At 45.9% G+C, this 22,610-nt stretch overlaps 1 protein-coding gene across 1 annotated transcript in view; it reads left to right on the top strand.

The window, feature by feature from the left end:
• The first annotated feature begins 445 nt into the window (after nucleotides 1-445).
• ERICH6B (glutamate rich 6B) overlaps nucleotides 446-22,610 on the top strand; it is a 48,753-nt gene continuing 26,588 nt past the window's right edge. Inside the window, exons 1-5 of the mRNA XM_040991046.1 lie at nucleotides 446-716; nucleotides 6,387-6,435; nucleotides 11,569-11,741; nucleotides 17,716-17,790; nucleotides 19,007-19,045. Of these exons, the coding sequence (XP_040846980.1) occupies nucleotides 446-716; nucleotides 6,387-6,435; nucleotides 11,569-11,741; nucleotides 17,716-17,790; nucleotides 19,007-19,045 (607 nt within the window). The remainder of the gene's footprint in view (nucleotides 717-6,386; nucleotides 6,436-11,568; nucleotides 11,742-17,715; nucleotides 17,791-19,006; nucleotides 19,046-22,610) is intronic.

The raw sequence follows: 22,610 nt of genomic DNA, 5'->3' as shown, positions 1-22,610 counted from the left end.
CAAGCTCCTGGAATACAGTCTCAGGCTTGTTCATTGAAGCAATAACTGTTTCTTGATAAATAAGCAAGACTCTGTTTTATGATTACACCTCTAAATATTGATGCTTCCTTTGCTCTCCACCCCTCATTGTTTACTTTGTTTCATGCATCACTTTGAAATTACTTTCAAAGGCTTTGCCTTCAGAAATAGTCTTCCAACCAGCTCATTGCTGATAAAGTCCCTGCTCCCTCTCTTTCTCTCTTATTGCCTTTTCATTGGCTTCCATCTGCATGCTTAAAGGGTCCTCCAAAGATGACTGGATGAAATAAATGCACAAAAACAGATCGAAATCAATATGCAGTATTGACCATTTACTAATAGGATTTTACTCCTTTTTTGGTTCCCAGGACAATAAAGTGACTTAACCTGCTGCTAAAGAGGTTTGCCTGCCAAAAACTTCCTCATCATGTCAGCTAAAAATAGTCACTCATCCATTGCATCCCCTGCTAGCCCACCCACCACTTCCCAGCATTCCACACCGATTTTGTCTTCAGAGGAAGAGGATTTTGAAGCCAAAGTAGATGACCGGGACTTGCAAGCTATATCTCCATCTCCAGAAGGCAAAGAACAAGAGGAATCGGTTTCAGAGCGAGAGTATCTGCAGGAAGATGAATACCTATATGATGAAAAGTATCTAGCCAGTAAGGACTACCTGTACGGAAAATATCTGAAAGAGGGTGAGTATCCAGAGGAGAGAGAGTGCATCCAGAAGGGAAAGCCTCTGGAAGAGAGAGAGTATCTCTATGAGGAAGCTCTAGGATGGTAGCTCTATCTCACCACCAGCCCAGAAAAAAGAGCAAAGCTCAACTAGAAGTTGGCCCTGTCCATGGTGCTGACTCATTACTGGCCCCGTTCTGTTCACAACTGTAAGAGTCATGTCCCCAGAGCATGGAGCACACAAAACAGTCAGGGAGACCTCAAGAACACAAAATGCATCTTTATAATAATTAATAGTAACAATAACTTATTTCTTACCTTTACCAGTATTGCGCAAGTGGTACATATTCACTGTGGATGTTGCAGAAATTGCATATGAGGAATCAACAAAAATTTCATGGAAATGAATATTATGAAAATAGCACACATAGATTTCAAAACGTTTTGCACAGAAGTAGTCTTTTTTTTCTTTATTTGAAAGGCAGAGTTAGAATCTTCCATCTACTGGCTCACTCCCCAAATTGCCCAATGGCTAGAGCTGGACCATTTGAAGCCAGAAACCTGGAGCTCCATCCAAGTTCCCCACATGCATGGAAGGGGCCCATGGACTTGTGTCATCTTGTGCTGCTTTCCCAGGCATATCAGCAGAGAGCTAGATCAGATATGGAGCAGCCGCAATCCAAACAGATGCTTATCTGGGATGCTGACAATACAAGCAATGACTTAACCCACTGCACTGAAACAATATCCCCTAATATCAACTTTTCAAATTTATACTTTACTGTAAGCAAAAAGAAGAAGACAAGAGTTGCTGTCACACAGAGACAATAATTACTTTTCATGCTTTAGTTATATTTCCTCAGACATATACATTACATATGCAAATATCATACTTTCTTGTATTTGCAGTCTGCTTTTGAAAAAAAACAAATATTTTTTAATTGGAAAGTCGGATATACAAAGAAGAGGAAATCTTCCCTCTGAGGATTAATTCCCCAAGTGGCCCCAATGGCCAGAGCTGAGTCGATCTGAAACCAGAAGTCTGGAGCCTCTTCTGGGTTTTCTATGCAGGTGCAGGGTCCCAAGGCTTTGGACCATCCTCGACTGCTTTCCCAGGCCATAAGTAGGGAGCTGAATGGAAAGCAGAGCAGCCAGGATTAGAACCAGCACCCATATGGGATCCCAGCACATGCAAGGCAAAGACTTTAGCCACTGGGCTACCATGCCAGACCTGCAATCTGCTTTTTAAGGTACATTTGTTTCTAAAAAGGAAATTCAAAAAGTTCACAGAAATTGAATCAACAGATAAATTCATTTTGTGCAAAAGAAATTAAAATCCAGGCATAGATTTTTCATAATACGTATTTCCATGAACCTTTTAAAATTCACCTAGTATAGATATTATAATAATAAATAAGGTTTACATATATGAACACCTGTCATGTTTCATATTTAATGCTGTTAAATTTCCTACAAAACATTTCATCTCGTTGTGTTGACGAACTACAACATTTTCATCAGTCTGCTGTCATTGATTTTTTATTGCCTCTGATTTTGTATTACTCTTCTGAAAAGAGTTCATTCCATGGTGAACAGCCATGGAGCTAAGTTATTTCTTAGAATATATCTCTACAGGTTGTTGTGAGGTCACTAGACACAAGTATGTTTCTTGGGGTGCCTACTTGGCCGCCTGGAAGAAATGTTACTCTTCAGTGAGTCGTTGACTTTGGAATACTTGCTCTCCTTCTAGGGCTAACATTTTTCCAGTAGTATTTTTGCAGTTGGCAATGTTTCCTTAATTTGGGTTGTTGTATTTGGCAGTAATCTCTGTGTGCAATTTGTCAGCCATGGCTAATGAACATTTACCCATGACTCTTCTTTTCTAATTGGAAAATCAGATATACATGGAAGATCTTCCATCCCATGATTCACTCCCCAAGCGGCCACAACGGCTGGAGCTATGTAAATCCGAAGCCAGGAACCCAGAGCCTTTTCCGGGTCTCCCACACGGATGCAGGGTCTCAAGGCTTTGGGTCATGCTTAACTGCTTTCCTAGGTCACAAGCAGAAAGTTATATGGGAAGTGGGTCCACCAGGATTAGAACTGGCAGCTATATGGAATCCCAGTGAGTGCAAGGTGAAGACTTTAGCCGCTAAGCAACTATACCAGGCCCCTCATTACTTTTCTCTTGATAGTGTGCCTTCATGGCCACATCCAACTAGATGTAGAAAATCTTTTTAATTATTCTTTTATATTGATAATCTCTACATAGTTGATTAGGGCACAAAGGGTCAAGGACTACAGGAGAGTGGGTAAGACCATTATTTCCATGTTCTCTCTATTTTTCTGTATCTTCAGTAAGGAGGAAGATAAAAGGAGAAGCCTCACCCAGCCTCCCACCCATCCCAGGGTCCGTGACACTGCTCAAGTGGTTTTGATGGTTCAGCAATTCGGAATTTCTGCCAATCTTGCCATTCCAAGCATGATGAAATCTTTCCAGAATCCACTGGCTGACATAGTCCACCTTAGAGTTTCCGTTTGCCCAGATTTTCACTGCCAGCACATGGCTGGGGTAGATGATCGATATGTTCTGTCCTCCGTCCTCTATTGTGGTACCAGGTGTCCCGCAGATTACAATGGACTGCCATATCCTTTATGTAGGTGCAGAAATTTTAAAAACACCAGGTCACCTGCATCATCTTATAGCTAATCTAGAGATAGAACTCAACTTATTTTCTGTATCCAATCCTGTTCCCAACATAGGCATCGCTGGAAATTTGGATTTCCAAATTCCTAAAAGACTGAGTCCACACAACATGTCTCCTGCATGTTAGGTGTTCTCAGCAGCCACACGGGTGTTCTTTGCCTTTATGTCTCCCTCCATCAAGTCAGATATGTCATCCTCCACTCCTACTCCCTTTGTGGAAATGTGGTTGTTGCATTGGAGATAAATCCTCTACCACTGGGAAACCCTCTCCTCTGTGCATCCACCATTATGCACTCTCTTGGAATCCTAATATCCCTACTGTTCAAAAACAAAGTATAGTTCTACCACTGAAAAATGGCATTCAGGGCTTTTCTTTTGCACAGTATGAATCAAACATTCTTAACATGTCCCTCTCCGCACTGGATCTTGGTAAATATATTACCCACTAGAGTAGGACAAATGCAGTGCTGTCAAGTGAATGGAACTGTGTATAAAGCAAAAGCTTTGAAAATAAATGCCCTGCTAGGAAAAAATTGAAGAGACACTGAAAACAAAAAAAGCAGTCAGAGGAATGCTAAAATATCTTTAAAAGCACATGAAGGAATGTCTCAGTCTGCAAAAACACAGGGTACCAAGCCAGATTATACAAAACAAGTTAAGAAGAGATTTGCAGAAGAATTCTTAACCTTTCAAAAGAATTTAAATCACAATTTGTCTTTATGTAGAATAGCCTTCTAGTACCCAAGTGTTATGAGACATTTGTATTTGCTTTCTTATATTGTACCTTAGTGCCTAGCAAGACTGCCTTGCTAACCCACTGCAAATGCAGACTAAATCAAGTGATCAATTACTCACAAAAGCATGTGTATGTCCATTATGTCCATGCACACACACACACACACACACACACACATATTTTTAGTTTAACTTTATGAATTCATTAACATTTATAAAGTAAGCCTGGAGCTGACAAACAGGCTCCCATCTGTCCTGATGGATTCGGTCCTAGAGGTCAGTGGTAGAGCACTGTGTTGAGGAGCCTAGGCCCCATTTGGGTTCAGCAGAGAAGAATGCTGGGATGAATCGGCAATGTCTGCCACAGGCTAGCAGGGCAGAGAGAGACGTGAGTGCTGTCCTTTTTCATGTCTCTCAGAAGCCTTGGCCTAACTTGCACACAAGCTCTCTCCCAATTCCTAGCTGCATGAGCTCAAGAAAATCACTTCAGCCACCCTTTGTCTTGGTTTTCTTCACTGTAAACTAGGAATAGTTTGTGAGGGTTAAAGGGGTTAAATTATAGAAAGCATTAGGAGCTAGGCCAGGCACATGGTGAGGCTGTATAGTGTTAACTGGTATTAGCGTGATGCCATGCTATCTGCTGTTACTCCCCACCCCACATTGATTTGTGAGTGCCCACTCTCTCTTGGCCTCATTTTCCCTCTGTGAAATGGACATAATCAAGAGATAGGAGATGTGTAATCAAGTGGGATGGGGGAAGGGTCTGTACCCTCTGCCTTGTGTCTTTTCAACAAGATTAATTTCTCAGGTCTTCTTGGATCTAGACAAATCGGATTAGGTCTGAAAAAGCAGCCTTCAATTTTCTCTGTTCTTTAAAGGGATGACTTGTCAAGAGCCAGCTTTGTAAGAGAAATCCAGTAAGTCAAATGACCAGCTTTAATATAAATACACATCAGTTGCTGCTAAGTCACATCTGGCTGGCCTTCCAGGGAGGGTTAGAGTGTGGTGTAATATCGTCGTGTTGAAGTCAGAAGATCCCACACACAGTGGGACCCATGACCTTGAGCATGCCACTGGCCATCAGTAGTGCAATTTCCCCAGGTGCAGAGACCTTCATCCCCATCTTTACATTGTGATGACAATGAGTAGATGATGAAGCAACATATCTAAAAGTCTTTGGAAGCTCTCCCACATCATAAAATTGTAAGGTGTGAAAATAGTCTTCTGGGGATTGGCATGATGGCATCGCCGGCTAATCTTCCCATATGGGCACTGGTTCAAATCCCAGCAGCACTACATCCAATCCAACTCTCTGTTAATACCCTGGGAAGGCAGAAGAGGATGGCCCAAGACTTTACTCCCTGGGGCTCAAAGAGGAGGACCAGAAGAAGCTTTTGGCTCCCAGCTTCGAACAGACTCAGCTCCGGCAGTCACCACCATTTGGAGAGTGAATCAGCAGGTGGAAGATTCTCTCCCTCTCCCTCTCTCTCTCTCAGCCTCTCTCTCTCTCAGCCTCTCTCTCTCTTTCCCTCTCTCTCTCTCTCTCTCTGCCTCAACCTCTGACTTTAAATAAATCTTTCTAAAAATACAATTGTCTGATCTCACAAGCAAGAAGGTACTGCATTGCTACCCCTACTTCCGTAAAACATGGTATCCAGTGACACTGCACCACAACAAAGCTCCATTGTGCTTTTACAAAACCAAGATCTTCCTAATGATGAATTCTGCTTTGTGGCAAATAAATGTGATGATCATTACATTTTTTGATCCTGATTCATAAGATCACAATAAGTGACCCACATTGATTAATCATAATTTCACCTAATAGATTTTGATACACATAATGCTTTCATTTGGGTTTTTGTTTTCACCCTTGCTAGCTCCTTTTTAGCAGCTTCAAGTGCTGTTTCTAGACTAAATGATTTGATTCAGTTGAATTTCTGGTTGGATGTTGGTGTTCCAAATGCCATTTCCAGGGAACCTAACAATTTTGCATATGTAAGAAGAAAGATGTGAAAGATGTTGATAAGACGGAGGGGAGAGGCAGCCAACTGTTCATGCACATTAGCAGGAAGCTGGAATCAAGACTGGAACCAGGACTCGAAGCAGGAGTCCAATTTGAAATGCAGATGTTCCATGCTGTTGACTTGACTGCTGTCCCACACATCTGCCTCAATGATGCATTTTTTTAGTAGGAAGAGAATTTGTTTATTCATTGACCAATAGTGTCTTTCTGTTTTTCCAATAGAACTCAAGACAATGTTTCCACTGCAAAGCAAATCTAGTCCTATTGCAAGGTAATCGTTGTCTCTGGGGATAAGTCAAATGTAAATTCACACTTGGGGTGATGTTTCAGAATCTTTAGTGATCCCAGCAGAAGGGAGAGTGTGTCATGGGGTTAGTTAGGGTTCAGGGAGCAGGTCCCCTGAGGGAAGAGGGTTGGATGGACTCTTCTAGAAGCCACAGTTCTGCTCACTTCTGCCATCCCAGTGGCTCACAAGTAAGACACAAGTGAAGGCAAAAAGACAGAGGCATCTGAATGGAAGGAGGTCTCCTGTGGGAGAAGCCGAAAATCGCTCACCAGCAGCCCTGCCTGGAGAACAGCTGACTGAATGCCCAAGAGGAAGAGAAGAAAGCTTGGCTCACTTCCAAGATTTGAATGAGCATGCAGTGTCTCTCAGCCAAGCTGCAGCTGCAGACCTGACCTGTGCCAGCCAGTCCCCAGGGAGCCTGTAGGGTCATAACATCTGAGTGCTGGGCTCTGGAGAAGCCACTGTGGGGACACACCACTTTCTGTCCATGATTGCAGGGAGAAGCTGTTCATGTGCCTCTGCTAGTAAAGTGGGTAAACACTAGATCCCAGGAAGAGCAAGAGGCCAGTTTGGCTATGGTGACAACCAGGAAGGGAATCCCAGCTTTGCCTAGCAGAGAAGCCCAAAGTTAGAACTTATGGGACTATGGTTCCCACACAGAACACCTTTACCTTGGCCAGGTCAGGTGCTCCAAACTCAGTAGCAGCCAAACTCCTACTTTGGACCACACACTTCCCCCACCCCCAATCCATATTGTCCGTCCCCAGAGGCCCAGCAAGGGGAAAAAGACAAGCAACTCCCTCTTTAAAGGGGACACACATGCAAGGGCTTTTCTAAGGTTCCTTCACTTCAGCTGCTGATACCCACAAATCACATATAACATGACAGGGAATAAGCCTGTTAGTGTTGCAGCCACCATCAAGAACAGGCAGGTCATTGGGCCTGGGAGTTTAAACTTCCAGCAGCCTCCCAGTTGCTGGTGGGTCCCAGGACGGGGCGTCTCATGCCTGGATCCCAGAGGACAGCCACCATGTGCACGTGGTGAGCTGTCCCCAGGCGGCCAGTGTGCCATTTGGTGCCAGGCTCCACTTGCTGGCCACCTGGCCAGGGAGCTCTGGGGTTTGGTTCTTTGAATAGCTGCTTAGGTAGCTCCAAGTTGAACCCATTGTGCTTCTAGGACATAAAGTAATTGTAAAGGTTCCCAATGACAGTAACTCTTGCTTTGAAAAACTTGTAATCACTGAACAGTTCTGACCACCAAATGCCAGTCCATGCAAAAGCTATGGCTCGGGGCTTGTCCAGCAGAATCATGATGATGGATCAAGAGAAGGGTCACATTAAGTAGGGCGATTACATTAACTAGCACTCGAGAACCATAACTGGGGGTAAATTCTGTGAGGGATGTGTGGGCCAAACCCTCTGGAAATAAGTCTAGCCCCACTGGTTAGCTCAAGAGTTGGGGTGGTGATGGACTAAGCTAGGTGTGACCAAGGAGCCTGCCTTGAATCACAGATAAAGGAACCCCCAATAGTCTGGACTGGCCAGGGCAGCAGCACCCGAATGTGCATCCTGAATAGGGTGTGGGGTGGGCAGGGTTGCAACGTTCACCAGCTCATAAAAGGCCAAATGGAAGGCCAGACTTTGCCTGAACCTGGCCTAAACACAATGGTATGCATGAGAACTGGGTCTGGGAGTGGATTAAGTGGAGGAACTTGAGAAACTCCCTTGGCGAGTCATAGCTCCTGCTGGTGAACATGTGGTCCAGACCTGGGTGTCGGAGAATCTGGGAAAAGTAGCTCCACAAACTGGCAAATGTGTCAATTGGTAATGGAACAGGGTGGACGAGGCAGGACTGAGCAAACCTTAGCCTACAAGTGAAACTAGAGACCAAGAGGGAGCACAGGTCATGCCGAGATAGGCTCTTGCACCAACTGGTCTGCATGAACCAGGAAATGCTAATCCACAGTGTCTAAGGCAGAGGTCGGGACAGGTGAGGGGCTGAGCCAAGTTGAGTCAGAGCAACCACTGGCATGCATGTGATCTATGGCTGGGAACAGGCCCAGTTGGGGAGCTAAGCAGACAACCCTAGCTGGGTTAAGGCTCCCACCAATGGGCGTGTGGCCTGGAATGGGGGCTGCATTCTGAACAGGAAACAGTTGTAGTCTCCCTTGGCACAAGTGTGGACTGGGATTGGATGCACCGAGCCAAGCCAGACTCCAACACCCTCTGGTGTCCTGAAGGACCAGGGCAGATGTGGGATGGACTAGGCAAGGTCTCAACCCATACTGAGCCATGCGTGAGCCATATGTGGGTATGGACAAGCCATGGCTGGGCTGAAACATCCAACAGCAAGGACCAGTTTGGCTTGAAGGCCAGTCAGGAAAAGCCACTATTCCTGCTATGACAGGAGGTGAACTGAGTAGGGCTGGCTCATGGACCCACTGATATGCGCAAAATCTGGCATTGGGAGAGGTTCTGATGGAGGAGCCTGGGCAATTCCTCTGGCAGGACACAGACCCGGCAGATAAGCACAAGAAACATGATAGGAAACAGCCCAGAGCAGGCCATGGAAAGTTACCCACTGGCATACATTTGGCATGGGTCGGGGGAAGACCAGGGTGAATCTGTCCACGTCATCCACTGGCAAATCCAAGCACCAGAACAGAGTGGGATGAGCCAGGTTCGGTCACGACAAAGACTAGTGCACAATACAGAATGCCAAGGTGAGGTTGCCTGTACCGGATGTGACAGCAGCGCCCAACCAGCATGAGAACCAGGAAGGGAGGGGGCAGAGCTGGTAGGGGAATTAGGGAGGATTCCATTGCTGGACAGCTACTCCTGCTGGAGAGCATGAGCTGGGATGAGGGCAGACCAGACTAGGCAGGGTTACAACACCTGTGCGCCTCATGTGGACTAGATCAGGGAAAAGCCAGGCTGGGCTGATTATTCCTAGTGGTGCAAACAAAATTAGAGTGGGTGAGGGTTGTTTGGGCTTAGCCACAGCATCAGCTGGCAGAAGCTGGCACTGGTTCTAGTTCTGTCAAGTCAAACCACAGAACTACCTGGAAGAGCACAATCTGGAAGTGGGAGAGGCCTGAGAGGGAAATAGTGGGCTCCTCCCTCTTGGGTTACCACTTCCACGGGAGGACATAAAACTAAGACAGCAGCTGGGGTGGAATGGGGTGTGGGACAGACTGGACTACTGCTACACATACTAGCAAACCAGGGTAGGGGGCAGGCCTGGTGGGGGTTATTGTGGGTTGCTCCAACTAGGCTATAGCTCCCACTGTTTTATGCGAGGGCCGAGTATGTGCTGGGCAGAACCAGGCTGGACTACAACACCCATTGGCTCCAGTGGAAGTCGGGAGTGAGAACAGAGCCAACCCAGCAATCACAACCACCAGCTGATCAGGGCGATGGACTGTGCCAGCCCCTGTACTTGCTAGCACATACAAGAATCTGGTTTGAGCATACCTCAGACAAAGTTTCTTTGGAGATCTTCCTAATCTAAATGCTGGACTCAGAACCCTAACCAAGAAAAGAGAGAAGACAGAACAGGTCAACCAACCATCTCAGCTATATGTTGGCAGCGAAATACGGGGCAAACAGAGACTCTATGATGGACTACGTCAACCAGTGGATTCTTCAAAGACCGCATAGTGCTTGGAGTGGCAAGATTGGCAGCGATTCATAACTGGTGAACTATCAAAACCACTTGAGGAAGAACCTCAGAGCATGCCCTACATCCAGGACGTGGGGGGTGGGTGGGAAATTGGGTGGGCCTTCTCCCTTAATACCCCCCTTTAAACATGAAGGAAACAATATGGAAATAATAGTCTTACCCACTTTCCTATAGCCCTTGAACCTTTACCCTAATTAACTATGTAAAGATTGTCAAAAATATAATAATAATTTAAAAAAAGGAACAGGCAGGTCAGAGAGTCAGAAGCCCAAGGTCCGAGCCTCCACTCTCCCACAACTGTGTGCTGTAGGACAGCCACTCCATCGACTTGTACCTCCGTTATCTCACCTGGAAAATATGGAGAGTTAGAGCTGCAGCTTCATGAGACTGTGGTGAGAATTTCATGAACACTAATTCAAGGGGAGCATTAAGAGCAATGGTCATCACGCAAGACACACAGCAAGGGCTACAGGTCGATGTTCTTCCCCAAGCTGCTACCACTGAGCCACCAGGTAGAAACTTAGGAAGCTGAGAATGCAAAAGCATGGCTTCAGTGGCTTTGCTCAAGACACAAATGCCTATCTCATATTTAAATCACACTTCTGCACTGGAGGTTCTCATCCCAGATTCTGCACAGACCCTTGAGGATCAGAGAGGCCCCAGGGAGCTTTAACAGTACCCATACGCTCATTGGTCTTGGGTCCCCTGAAGCAAGATCTGGTCCTTAGCATGCTCAGACAGGTCCTCACATTTTAGAGCTAAGAGACTGAATCCTTCCTAAACTCCTTTAGACAAGAAGAGTCAGTGTGTGTGTGTGTGTGAAGGCAGGCATGGTTGAAGGGAAAAAGTCAAGTACAAGTCAAGCATAGCATGGCCATGTGTCTTATAAACAGGAAGGGCAGAGCAGGACCAGAGGAAGAGCTGCTCCAGGACCAGAGCAGCTCCCCCACTCACATGCTCACACCTGCCACAGGTGCCCTAGGCATCTACCAGTCAGTCCCCTTCCCCACTCCACAGAAACCACAAAAACAGGCTTTTAATGAATCTCTTCTAGAATCTAATAGTTCCTCCTTACTCCCCAAGCTTCTGGATGGAACACAAAGCTAGTGTGATTTCCAGATAAACCAAAACTCCAGTTCTAATTCCTGGGAGCTAAGACCACAGCAAAGCCTTGATGGGTATACCCCCAGAAGGTCCAGCAATATCCCAGTCCAAGGCAGGTGTACATAGCAGAGTTGGAAATGACCTGGTGGCCAACATTTCCTCAAAAATGACCTCCTCTGTTTGTTGGGCAGCTGCGGCTTTACAGAGTTTTCTCAAGTGGATCTGTGTTGTCTCTTGGCATCCCAATGGGATCTCATCCCTGTATGCTCTAGAACTAGGGTACTAATCTGGCCTCTGGAAGTTGACCAAACTCTTGTCGTCCTGTCTCTTAGGAGCTCAGCCACTGGCATCACAATGGTGACTACTCACTCCCCTTTTCAACTTACCTACGCTGCTCCTCCTCCCACCTCAGAAGCTTTCAACGAATACTACACTTACACATATCCTTTCTCCTCCATGCGAGACCAGGAAAGTCAGACAGAATGGACCTATGAGAGCAAGCCAGGTAAGGGAAACTGCACCCTGCTGGTCACCATGCACCCAGTGTCTCTGTGGGATTGAGGCAATGGGTAGGGAAGGAGGGTGTGGAGAGGGAACTCATGCCACACATCCTGTGTGTGAAATACTGGGACTTGAATATCATCTCTCACCCTAGTGGGATGAAATTGCTTCTTGAGTTATCTGGAATCATATTCTAAGTAAGAAGTAAACTCCTCTATGGTCCCTGCTACCTGCTATCTACCCATCCCAGAACTCCATTAGAGAAAACAGCCAAGTGCAAAACCAAACATTATCTTGGACCATCTCAAGTCTCTTCCCAGGCTCCTGCCTAAGTCTCCCTGTTCTCCTGGTACATGAACACAGGCATGATTGCCTTCAGAGACAATGACCATTTCCTTCTCAGATCACAGCCTGGTTCCCTGTGAGGGATAGACCTTCTCCAGATAATTACACGGACAAGGGCCACTAAGGTATTGGCCACCTCTGACTCACCTCAATATGCAGTAGGTCACAGCCACACCCGCTTCAGGACTAGCCCACACAGTAGGTTTTCCTGGCTCCCAGGACATGGCTTGGCAAGACTGCATTGGGTCCTAATTCCCTACCCAATTATGCCAAAGGGCCCTTCACCCTGGGGCACCCAGTGATAGAAGGCTGAACATCATTCATAATTTAGTATTTAATCATTTGAATTGAGCCAAGGTGGGGTCAGTCCGTCAGTGATTTGTAGCCTTGTTTCACATCTGCAGCCACCACAGCAGTACATTAGATCACCCTGGCCTCACCTCCCCACCACTCTTCATGCCTGCTACAGTTGGTAGCTCAGATATGACCTAATGAAATTAGCAATCAGAAACCCTAAAAGAGGGGATAGAGAGATGGAAGACGGGATCACACCAGTTGGCATGTGATGGAGAATTTTATGGGCTCAATTGATTCATTTAGGATGTTTACTAGTGTGTGGGCCCTCATAGAGCCTCACGAGCTAGAACCATTATCAAGTCCATCAGCATGATTTCTGGGAGGAATCTGAGCATTCATCTAAGTACTCATAAGCAAGATCCTGGAAGTCACTTACGGGGTAATTGTCTCTAAAGTGCCAATGTGTAAGCTTGAAAAGATATGGGAGAGGAGGAGACTGGGAGGTGTGGTGGGGAGGCCTCTGTGGGAGGGAAAGAAGTTCCAGTCCATTCGAACCCCCAGAAAGAAGGTCTGCCAAGATGGTTCTTCAACATGCCCTGTGAAACCACCATCATGTTGGGTTTTAAACTGACTTAGAGAGCCAATGACATCTGCATGTCTCTAGATTGTAAGCACTATGTATATTTGGTCTATGTGTGGGTGTCCCTTTCCAATACTGAGTTCCTGAAAGTCATCATAGGCTGAGTGTTTAATAAAAGTCTGACCACTCACAGGCATTGTCTGTCACTCTACACTGTAATAGCCATGGCCTGAGCTAGCATGTTGAACCCCTCAAGTCAGGCTCAATGACACACACCAGGAGCTCATAGATACTTGTGGACAGAGTCATTGCATCAGGGATTAAAACATAAGAACAAGTAAGTAGTTCAGGGCTTTCCCCTCTGCCTGTGAGGGACAGTGTGTCTTCCTGGAGAGTTAGCCCACACAATCAGCAGGTGTAACTAAAACTGACAGAGCATGGGGAGATTTAGCATTGCTCTGGGCCACATGGCCAGGTCAGCTGCCAAGAAACCTGGAAAAGAACCGTCCCTCTCCACTGGCTCCCTCCGGGGGTCAAGAAACTAGATTTCACAACCCAAAATGGAAAAATAAATAAACAAAACAAAAGCAAAAATGAGAAGGTCACAGGTCATGTCCTACACTAATTGTTAAACAGTCCCTGTTCTCAGCCCCAGAGACAAAATCCCAAGTGAACCAGGGGCTATTGTGAGGAGTGATTTTAACATCCCATCTTGGACCCAGCACCACTTCTGCTTCCCCTTTCCCACAGCTCGAAGTTCAGGTTATCCACCAATGAAATGTGACCTCCTGGCGTCTTACCTGAGAACCCCAACCCTCATTCTCTCGCGACCCCTCCCCCTAGTTTCCACCCACCTATTGCTCAGATAATCTGTCACCAGTACCTTGGGACCCGCCCACAGTCCCACCTCTCAACCAATTCCCCATGTCCCGCACACCTCACAGGCTCACCTAAGTTGTACAAATGATCCTCGACGTGTACCCCGCTTTTTCTCTTCCCCTTCTTCGCTCTTCCCTTTTTACCTGGCTCTCCCCTGTCCTCCATCTTGCCTTCTTCCCCTGCCCTGGCAGCCCCCATCCTGCCCCCATGGCAGGAGACACTTCTCCGAATGTTTTGTCCCCCTCCACCACCACTCCTATTCCTACCCTGCTGGAATAAAGGACCTCCTAATACCTCATGACGTACGTGAGAGGCTGCGGGAAATTAGCTGCGTGTAAGAACATTAAGAACTTTAAGTGCTTTTCAAACCTAACAACTATTGAGGAGCAACATGCACCTTCCTCAGCTTCATATCCAACACACACCAGTCGCAGACTGGAAGAGGAGGTGTGAGAGTGGGAGACCTCCTCAGAGGTGAAGTAGAGGAGGAGATAGAGGAGCTCAAAACCAAGTCGGGAGGAGGTAAGGGACACGGGGGTAGTCATTCACACAGTAGGGAGAAGCCGGGCCTTCTGCAGTTGCAAAGCAGATTGCTTAAATAGTCCCAAGCATGGGGAAAAAGGGAGGTTGGGGGGATGTGCTCTCAGGGAAGGTGGAAGCCACCCATTTCTTTGTTGGAGGAATACAGGAGGCCATAGCAAAACAATACAAAGGACTGGGGTGATGCAACTGAGAGGCAGCAGAGGAGAACACACCCCATTGTGTCCCATTGCAGGATGCTTATAAAGATGCAGATTCCCAGGCCTGGTCTGAACTCCTACCTGAATGGGTGTGAAATCTGCATCATTATCAGAGCCCAGAGGATTCCCAGGCACATGAACATGGCAGAAAGCAGCCAACCTCCAGTTTAGGATATGTTTTAAAGACGCTCAGCTCTTGTGTCTGATTTTTTTTCTACTATGGAGATATTAAATCCCTATAAGTCAGAAACAATACTTTCCATTGCATAACCCTTCTGCACAAATAGCACTTAGAGTCACATGTGAAAGCGAACACTCAGATAAATCCTTAGAGTCTGTGACTCCAGAGGGTGACAGGTCTGACATGGAAAGAATGCTCTAAGCATAGGAAAGGCCTCATGATCTGTAGCAGGTGTTCAGGAGGATGAGAAAGACTATTTATACCTTTGTGGATCTATCTATCCAGGCTCAAAGCAGGGTTATAAACTAAACAGACCAGAAAGTCTAACTCTAAGCATTATATCCACGCTTGAAAAAATCCTCAAGATTTAGTGGCTGGTCCAGAATGAGCACCTATAAATATTTGTTAAATACTTGTGAAATTGTTGTTGAGCCCATTCTGATTCAGTATTTGATCACGGTGATAAAAGGCAATATCCTTCTCCGAAGAACCTGTTTTGGTAGGAAGAAGGCTGTGGCTAGAAATATATCCCTATCGAGATGCTGGGGCAGAAGTGATGCTTCAAGCCCTTGGCCAGATGGAAAAAAAGGAATAGAAAGTCCCCCAAATGCAAATTGGTATTTTTTTTAACCTGCAGTGGACAGATCACATGCAAAGTTTACAAATTTGCCAATGTTTTCAGCCATTGCATGCAGGAAAATAGCTCCAGACTTTAAGAAAAGTGTCAGGAAAACTGGATTCCAGAGTAAATATGCTGATCAAAAAGATGATAACAATGATGATGTAGTCACCAATGAAAGACAGAGGTTCTTTTAAGGTATGACTGGAGTGAAGTGGGTCAAGCCAGACCACCGCTGCATAGCACAATGTTGATGAATGATTCAGACAGAGTCAGGTTTCTCAATTCTGTTTCATTTTCACTTCACTGAGAAGGAAAGTCATCTTTGGATTGAAGAGGGTACAAGAAAATTAGGTAAGAAATAGCAGAAATCAAAAACTGACATAAATGTCAGAAAAGAAGAGTAGCTTCTATCTCTTGACCTAAACAAAATATACTCCAGAATATATAGTGAGGGCATAGACGAATCCTATTGTTTCTGGATTTTGTGGAATTGTCATAAATCAAAGAAATGAGTCAGTGCCAATCTGGGAAAAATATTGGAGGCAAAATGACTACAAGAAACCAACAGCCATCAGCAAGGAAAATCATGTAATACTGGCTTTTGAACAAGCTATTACAGCAACAAACTGCGGTAATCCAATATGACCAAATTCCACAGACATGTCATTTCCAAAAACTTCCTGATGCTCTTAGATAAGATAGACATGAGGAGCATGATAATGTAAGGTGATGGGGCAAGGGCTGATTGGATGCCACTGGAAACACTGCTTAATGGATCAGGGTCAACCTGGCTTCCAGTAGACAGCCACAGGGCTCTGTCCAGTGCAGCATTCTTATGATAGACTTTGGATACAAATAAGCAAGAATGTACATGATCTGAAGCTACAGGACTACAGGGACCATGCAATCAGATTATCAAAGACATTGATGGGCAGAAACATAGAACCAGAATCAAACAGGATATAAAGCATTAATAATTTATAGGAGATTCTGCTAGTAGGCTCCAGAAAACAACAGGACAGAAAAGTACTTGATGGAGAGACACAGACTGCTATTAGATGTTTTATTCAACCACCAACTCGGATAAGCTGGAAGCAGAGCTGAGTGGTGGGGAGAAAATAATAGCACTTAATAATAATAATAATAGCACTAAATGTAAGTAAGAAACTATACAAGGGTGAGAGTCCTGCTCTGGCCCACAGTGAAGGGCCATCCCTGGAATGGTACATTCAATGCAGAGCAAACACTCTATAAAGGCCAGACACAGCTTGGCCAAGACTCAAAAAAAAAAAAAAAAGGCTGGGTTTACACACACTAAGAACCATTGATGCAAAGAGAGAATGTTAGGTTTGGAAAATACACAGTCTTTAAATATTTCATGATCTGCTACTCCAAGCAGAGACCTGAAATTCCCATCTGAACTAATGGGCTAGAATGGGGAACCACTAACGGAAACTTCAGATACAGATCAAGAAAAGGGAAATGGTTCTTTACAATGAGAGCTCTACTGTGGTAGGACGAGTTGGAAAGTTTCTTATCAGTGTGACACCGAGGAACCTGAGGATATGGCTGCTGCCAGGGTCCTACACCACAGGCCAGGCTCAACTGCTGGCACTCCCATACTCAGGTGGAGCAGGTCAGCCTTCACCTCATCATCATCACGGTCCTTCTCTACTTCTGCTAGAGAAGTAGAGATTAAGAACAGAAGGTAGAGTAGAGCACACATGTGCATGTGCAAATAATAGGCAGGAGACAGGTTAGTGGATGAACAAAAAGGAAAAGACAAAATTCCAGAAGATATAAACAAGGCTACCAAAGAACTAACAGCAGTTCTTAAAAACAAAAAAGTACAGAGGCTACTCATTGTACATCACAGTGGCTCTATATTAGACAATCCTATATTTCCCAGCCAGCATTCCATATCTACTCTTCAAGGAGCCCTTGGCAGTGGAATACCAGAGACACGGGTATCCGACTGTGGGTATATGTGGTCTTGGAGCCACTCAGTGCTATGGCTTCTGCAGTAGGGGAATGTCTCTGAAGTCTCCCTGTGCCCAGGCATCCTAGTTGTCCTGGGAACCCAAACTATCCAGTGTGACCAGAAGGAAGGCCATCACGGGCAATATTTTCTGATCACTGACTTGTGGCAGACCTGGGTTGTGGGAGGATGAGGAAGGTTGGGGACATCCAACAGAAGTTCCAGTATCAGTTCTTCCACTCTGACCATCTGCTTTGGTACCAAGACAGACCCTCAGATCCTAGTTACCCCTTAGGAACCCACCAAAAGTGTAAGGCTACAACCTTTAATGGACATCCTCTTCTGTCTTTTAACAGCTACATCTTTAATAGCAAAATCCAAAGCAGAAAAAGAAACAACGATGCTAACTTCCCTGGAGTCTGAAACGGAAGGTAAAATTTCAGATGATTTCAATTGTCTTTATTTATTTGAAAGGCACAAACAGAAAGACACAGACAGCCGACACACTGGTTCTCTACCCCCAGGATTGGGCCAGGCTGAAACCAGGAGCCAGGAACTCATTCCAATCTCCCATGTTGGTGGTGGGACCTAAGCATTTGAGCCATTACCTGTTTTTTGCGAGGGTTTTCATTATCAAGTAGCAGGAATCCAAGGCAGAACCAGGAACTGAACATAAACAGTCCAATATGGTTACTGCGCTGATAAACCCTCCACAGAGGTAATTTTAAAAAACATACAAAAGTCACTAATCCATCCAGGAAAAAGTATGACGCAGGATGAGCATGCCCTCAGCTAAGGAGCACCTTCTCTTTCTTGACCATTTTAGACATGGGGACCTTTATTTTAAGATTTATTTTATTTTTATTGGAAAGTCCACCTTTACAGAGAGGAAGAGAGACAGAGAGGAAGATTTTCCATCTGCTGATTCACTCCCCAGGCAGCTGCAACAGCTGGAGCTGCACCAATCTGAAGCCAGAAGTCAGAAGCCTCCTCCGGTTCTCCCACATGGGTGCAGGATCCCAAGGCTTGGACCTTCCTTGACTGCTTTCCCAGGACACAAGCAGGGAGCTGAATGGGCAGTGGGGCCTCTAGGATTAGAACCGGTACCCATATGGGATCCCGGCATGTATAAGGAAAAGGCTTTAGCCACCAGGCTGCCACACTGGGCCCAGAAGCCTTTATTAAGGCCAATAGCCAAAGCATTGTTTCTGGAACTTAGTGTCAAAGCAAGAAAAAGTCCAAGAGCCAAGCACATCCTCTTCTTAAAACGGAGGGGAGATCTACAATGACATTAGGAATGAAAATGACAGGCTCTCCAGAGTCAGCCAGCAGCATGTGCCATAGGCTACTGTGTACTGGGGTTGAGCATAAGGCTGTACAACGCTGTCTCAGCTCCTCAGAGCTTGATGGGCAAGATGAAAAATAGGCAACGGGTGGTAGAGTCACTTTTCCCTGAGCTTGTGCTGTAGGACTCAGAGAGCTGAAGGCCAAGGATGCCTGCTATGCTAAAACAAACGGCCTTCCTGGCTGATTTAGGAGATGATTTTTAGACTGATTCCCTGAAGGAGTTAAAGGTGTAAACTAGAGTCTCCCATATACCTGCAAGAATTTCCTATTAATATTTATTTTTCCCCTATTCTTTTTCAGTGTATGGTGGCAGTGAATTAGATAAAGAATATGAAAATGGTAAGAGTTCCGCATGAAAGTGCCTGACTTCCACAGTGCGTGCTGGATGGGGTGGTCCGATTTGTACTAAGTCCTGCAGGTGTCCACACAGAGTTCTGGTCTGTTCTCAGCAACTCCTGAGGCCTGAAAGTCAGGATTTGACTGGAACATGTAGACTCCCTTGTCTTTTCCTGTCCATAGAGACTCATCCACTGAATCTTTGGCAGCAAATTGACCAGAGTCCCTGCAAGTGATGCAGGATTTAAAAAATAAATAAATAAATTGGGCCCGGCACGGTGGCGCAAGTGGTTAAAGGTCCTCGCCTTGCACGCCCAGGATCCCATATGAGTGCCGGTTCTAATCCCGGCAGCCCCACTTCCCTTCCAGCTCCCTGCCTGTGGCCTGGGAAAGCAGTCAAGGACAGCCCAAAGCTTTGGGACCCTGCACCCGCGTGGGAGACCCGGAAGAGGCTCCTGGCTTCGGATCGGCATAGTATCGGCCATTGCGCTCACTTGGGGAGTGAATCATCGGATGGAAGAGCTTCCTCTCTGTCTCTCCTCTCTGTATATCCGCCTTTCCAATGAAAAACTAATAAAAATAAATCTTTAAAAATAAATAAATAAATAAATAATGCAAAAGGCAGCGTTATAGAGGAAAAAGTAGCAACAGAAAGAGAAGTCTTCCATCCACTATTTGACTCCCCAGGTGTCCATAACGGCCAAGGGCTACAACAGGCCAAAGCCAGGAGTCATGAGTTTTATCCAGCTCTACCACATGGGTACAATGACCTAAATACTTGAGCTATCCTCAACTGCCCTCCTGGACACGTTAGCAGGAAGCTGGATCAGAAATGGAGAAGCTGAAAATCAAACCAGTGCCCCATCGGATGCTGCCTTTGCAGGAGATGGCTTAATCCACCATGCCACAGTGCTAGCCCCAAATAAAGGTTTATTGTTTATTAGTGAGGGCAGGAGTGGAAAATCCTTATGGTGCCTCAGCTTGCACGCACCACTCCATGAAACAAAGACCCAGCAATTAACTAGACCTAGTCCCATTAGAAAACACTTCAGGAACTTGGTCTGTCCCACTTCGGCATGGAATGTGAATATCAAATCTTTTGTATATACCTCATTCCAACCCTATTCCTTACCTCATGGCTGAACGCAGGACTGTGCATTCCTTCTCCCCGAGAAGGGCACTGCCAAGTACAAGTCTCTCCATCTTACTCCGTCTCCAGAGATGATGGAGTAAGCACTGTTCAGACATTGATGCGCCACACCATCCCCTGCTGATCTCATTCAGTGCAGATCCTGACTCCCAGGACTGAGAATTTGTCCTCCTAACAAGCTACTGGCAGCTGCTGCTGCTCAGCCACAGCGCATACTTGGAATAGCCAGGCTTTAGAATAGCTTATAGATCTGTGTCTGCAACAAATGCCAGCTCAGCCCAGCCCTTGACCCACCTGCTTGGGATAACAAGGATTTTATGGCATGAAGGGTGGAGGAGGTGAAAACATGACTGTCACCTGTGTCTCCTTTGTCAGTGGAGCTGCACCTGCTCATTTCTCAGAGCTGCAGTCTCTTCTTTCTCTTCCTCATCACCTGTCAAAGAAAAATATCATCTGGTGAAAACTTGGCACAGGAAGGCAGACATTAATCCAGAACCCTTGAGATGAGTATAGAGCCCTCAATAATGAGATTTTCGGAAGAGAGGAGAAAGACTTGTCTCAGCTTAGAAAATAGCAAAAACAAGAAGTGGGAATGGACACAGCCAAAGAACAGGGCCAAGTCAGTGGGAACTAGGAGGAGACATCAGGGTAGAGCTGACCTCACAGGCTACTCATTGCAGGTGGAGCTGCATGGTGAGACATCACCTGGGAGGTGTTGAGGGGAGAGGAAGCTGGTTAGACACTGAGGATCACCAGCAAGAGTGGTTCATTCCTACACAAGGCTTACCAAGCTTCTTGCTAGAGCTGGCTTTTAACAAGGAAGGGCATGGAAGAAGGTTCAGGAACCTGATAGAAGGGTCAAAGAACTTCTGGGACAGTACTTTGACATCCTAACAGCACTGCTCCAAAACACCCCTTGGGAGTGAGATAAGAGGAAGAAACATGTGCCAGGCAGTACCTTTCTTGAAAGGATGCACTGTGCAAAGTTCAAGGCTTATCAATCAACCAAGGCGTACAGGTTGGGAATGGAATGAAGTTTGTGTTTTATGCAAGACCTGATACCTCTACCAAATGCCCAAATTTGTGGGGATTGTGGGCTCCTCCCCACATTAGCAGGAAAAATACATACAGCTCAAACGTGCATTCCCAATCCAGACACTGTGGTTCTACTAAGAAAAGCATTGCAGAAGACTCACTTGGATGAGGGAGAGTTAGACTTCTTCAGGGGAAGTCATGCTCCACTGGGGGACAGGCTGTGTCAAGAATGGTCCTTCATTAGCACTGGTCCTCTGCACTGCCCAAAAGAGTGTGATTGTCCCCACTGCACGAATGAGGGGCGTGGTGCAGGGCTGCTGAGCAACTTAGAAATGACTGAAGGAAGTTTTGAAGAGCGCTATAGATAAAAGCCAGCAAGAACTCCTGGGAATTCAAGCAAGCACTCGGGAAGTTCCTTCTGATTTATTTTCTTGTCACCAGGGGCTTTGATCACAGGTGTCAGAGCCACCACCAGAGCCTGCCCTGACACTTTCTCTGGCCTCCCCCAACCTCTTGTGACTTCAGGAGGATCTAACAATCTCACCAGAACAGAGATTAAGGTCAACAGAACTCCCCCCAGAGGGCCAGCCCATGATCAGTGAACCTCTTCCTGGGAATGCAGCCCCAGTTCTAGCTACAGGACTGACTGTTAACTGGGTTCTAAGTGACATGTGGACAGTGCACACTGATGTTACCAAGCTTAGTTAGCACTCTGAAGTCAATGCTCTAAGAACCAATTTTCAGTATTCGGGGGCTGCCAAGTTTGCCTTCTCCCTATGATAAAAAGCTATTTCTCTCCCCCTGCAAGCTAACTGTGGATTTTGCATACGGCCACACAAATGATCGGTTGAGCCAAACCCAATTCCCATCACAGGCAAGCACTGGAAGGAACTCAGAGCCACTTATACCAGTTGTTCCTCAGTCTCTCAGACCCCTTTCCCACCAGTGTATTCATTTTTTTTTTCTCAGTGCCATCCATAAGGAACTTCCTGAGTGCTTGCTTCAATTCCCAGGAGCTCTTGTTGGGTTTTTCCTATAGGGCTCTTCAAAACTTCCCTCAGTCATTTCCAAGGCTCATAGCTTGCGAACAGTGTTTTTGCGATCCTTCTGGGCATACCCTTGCCTTGGCCATTTTTAGTACTCAAGTATCCATGGCATATGTGTACCTGCAGGGCATGATGGGAAAGAATTTTCAGGGAATTCTTTCTTTCCGGAGTGCACCAAGGCTAAGGGAGGCCGTGTGTAAGCAGAAAGGAACCTGTGTTCGCACAGGTAGCTCCGACTCAATGGAGTCCTTCATTCTAAGGAATGTAGATGAGTCAGGGAGTTTATTATGGAACCAAAATTCAGCACCAAGAAGATGGTGAAGAATGTCCCCTCTCT

This window comes from Ochotona curzoniae, unplaced genomic scaffold (genome assembly GCF_017591425.1).
Source record: "Ochotona curzoniae isolate NIBS_2020 unplaced genomic scaffold, NIBS_Ocur_1.0 contig_64, whole genome shotgun sequence".
Taxonomy (NCBI): Eukaryota; Metazoa; Chordata; class Mammalia; order Lagomorpha; family Ochotonidae; genus Ochotona; species Ochotona curzoniae.
This window is presented reverse-complemented; position numbering and strand designations above follow the sequence as displayed.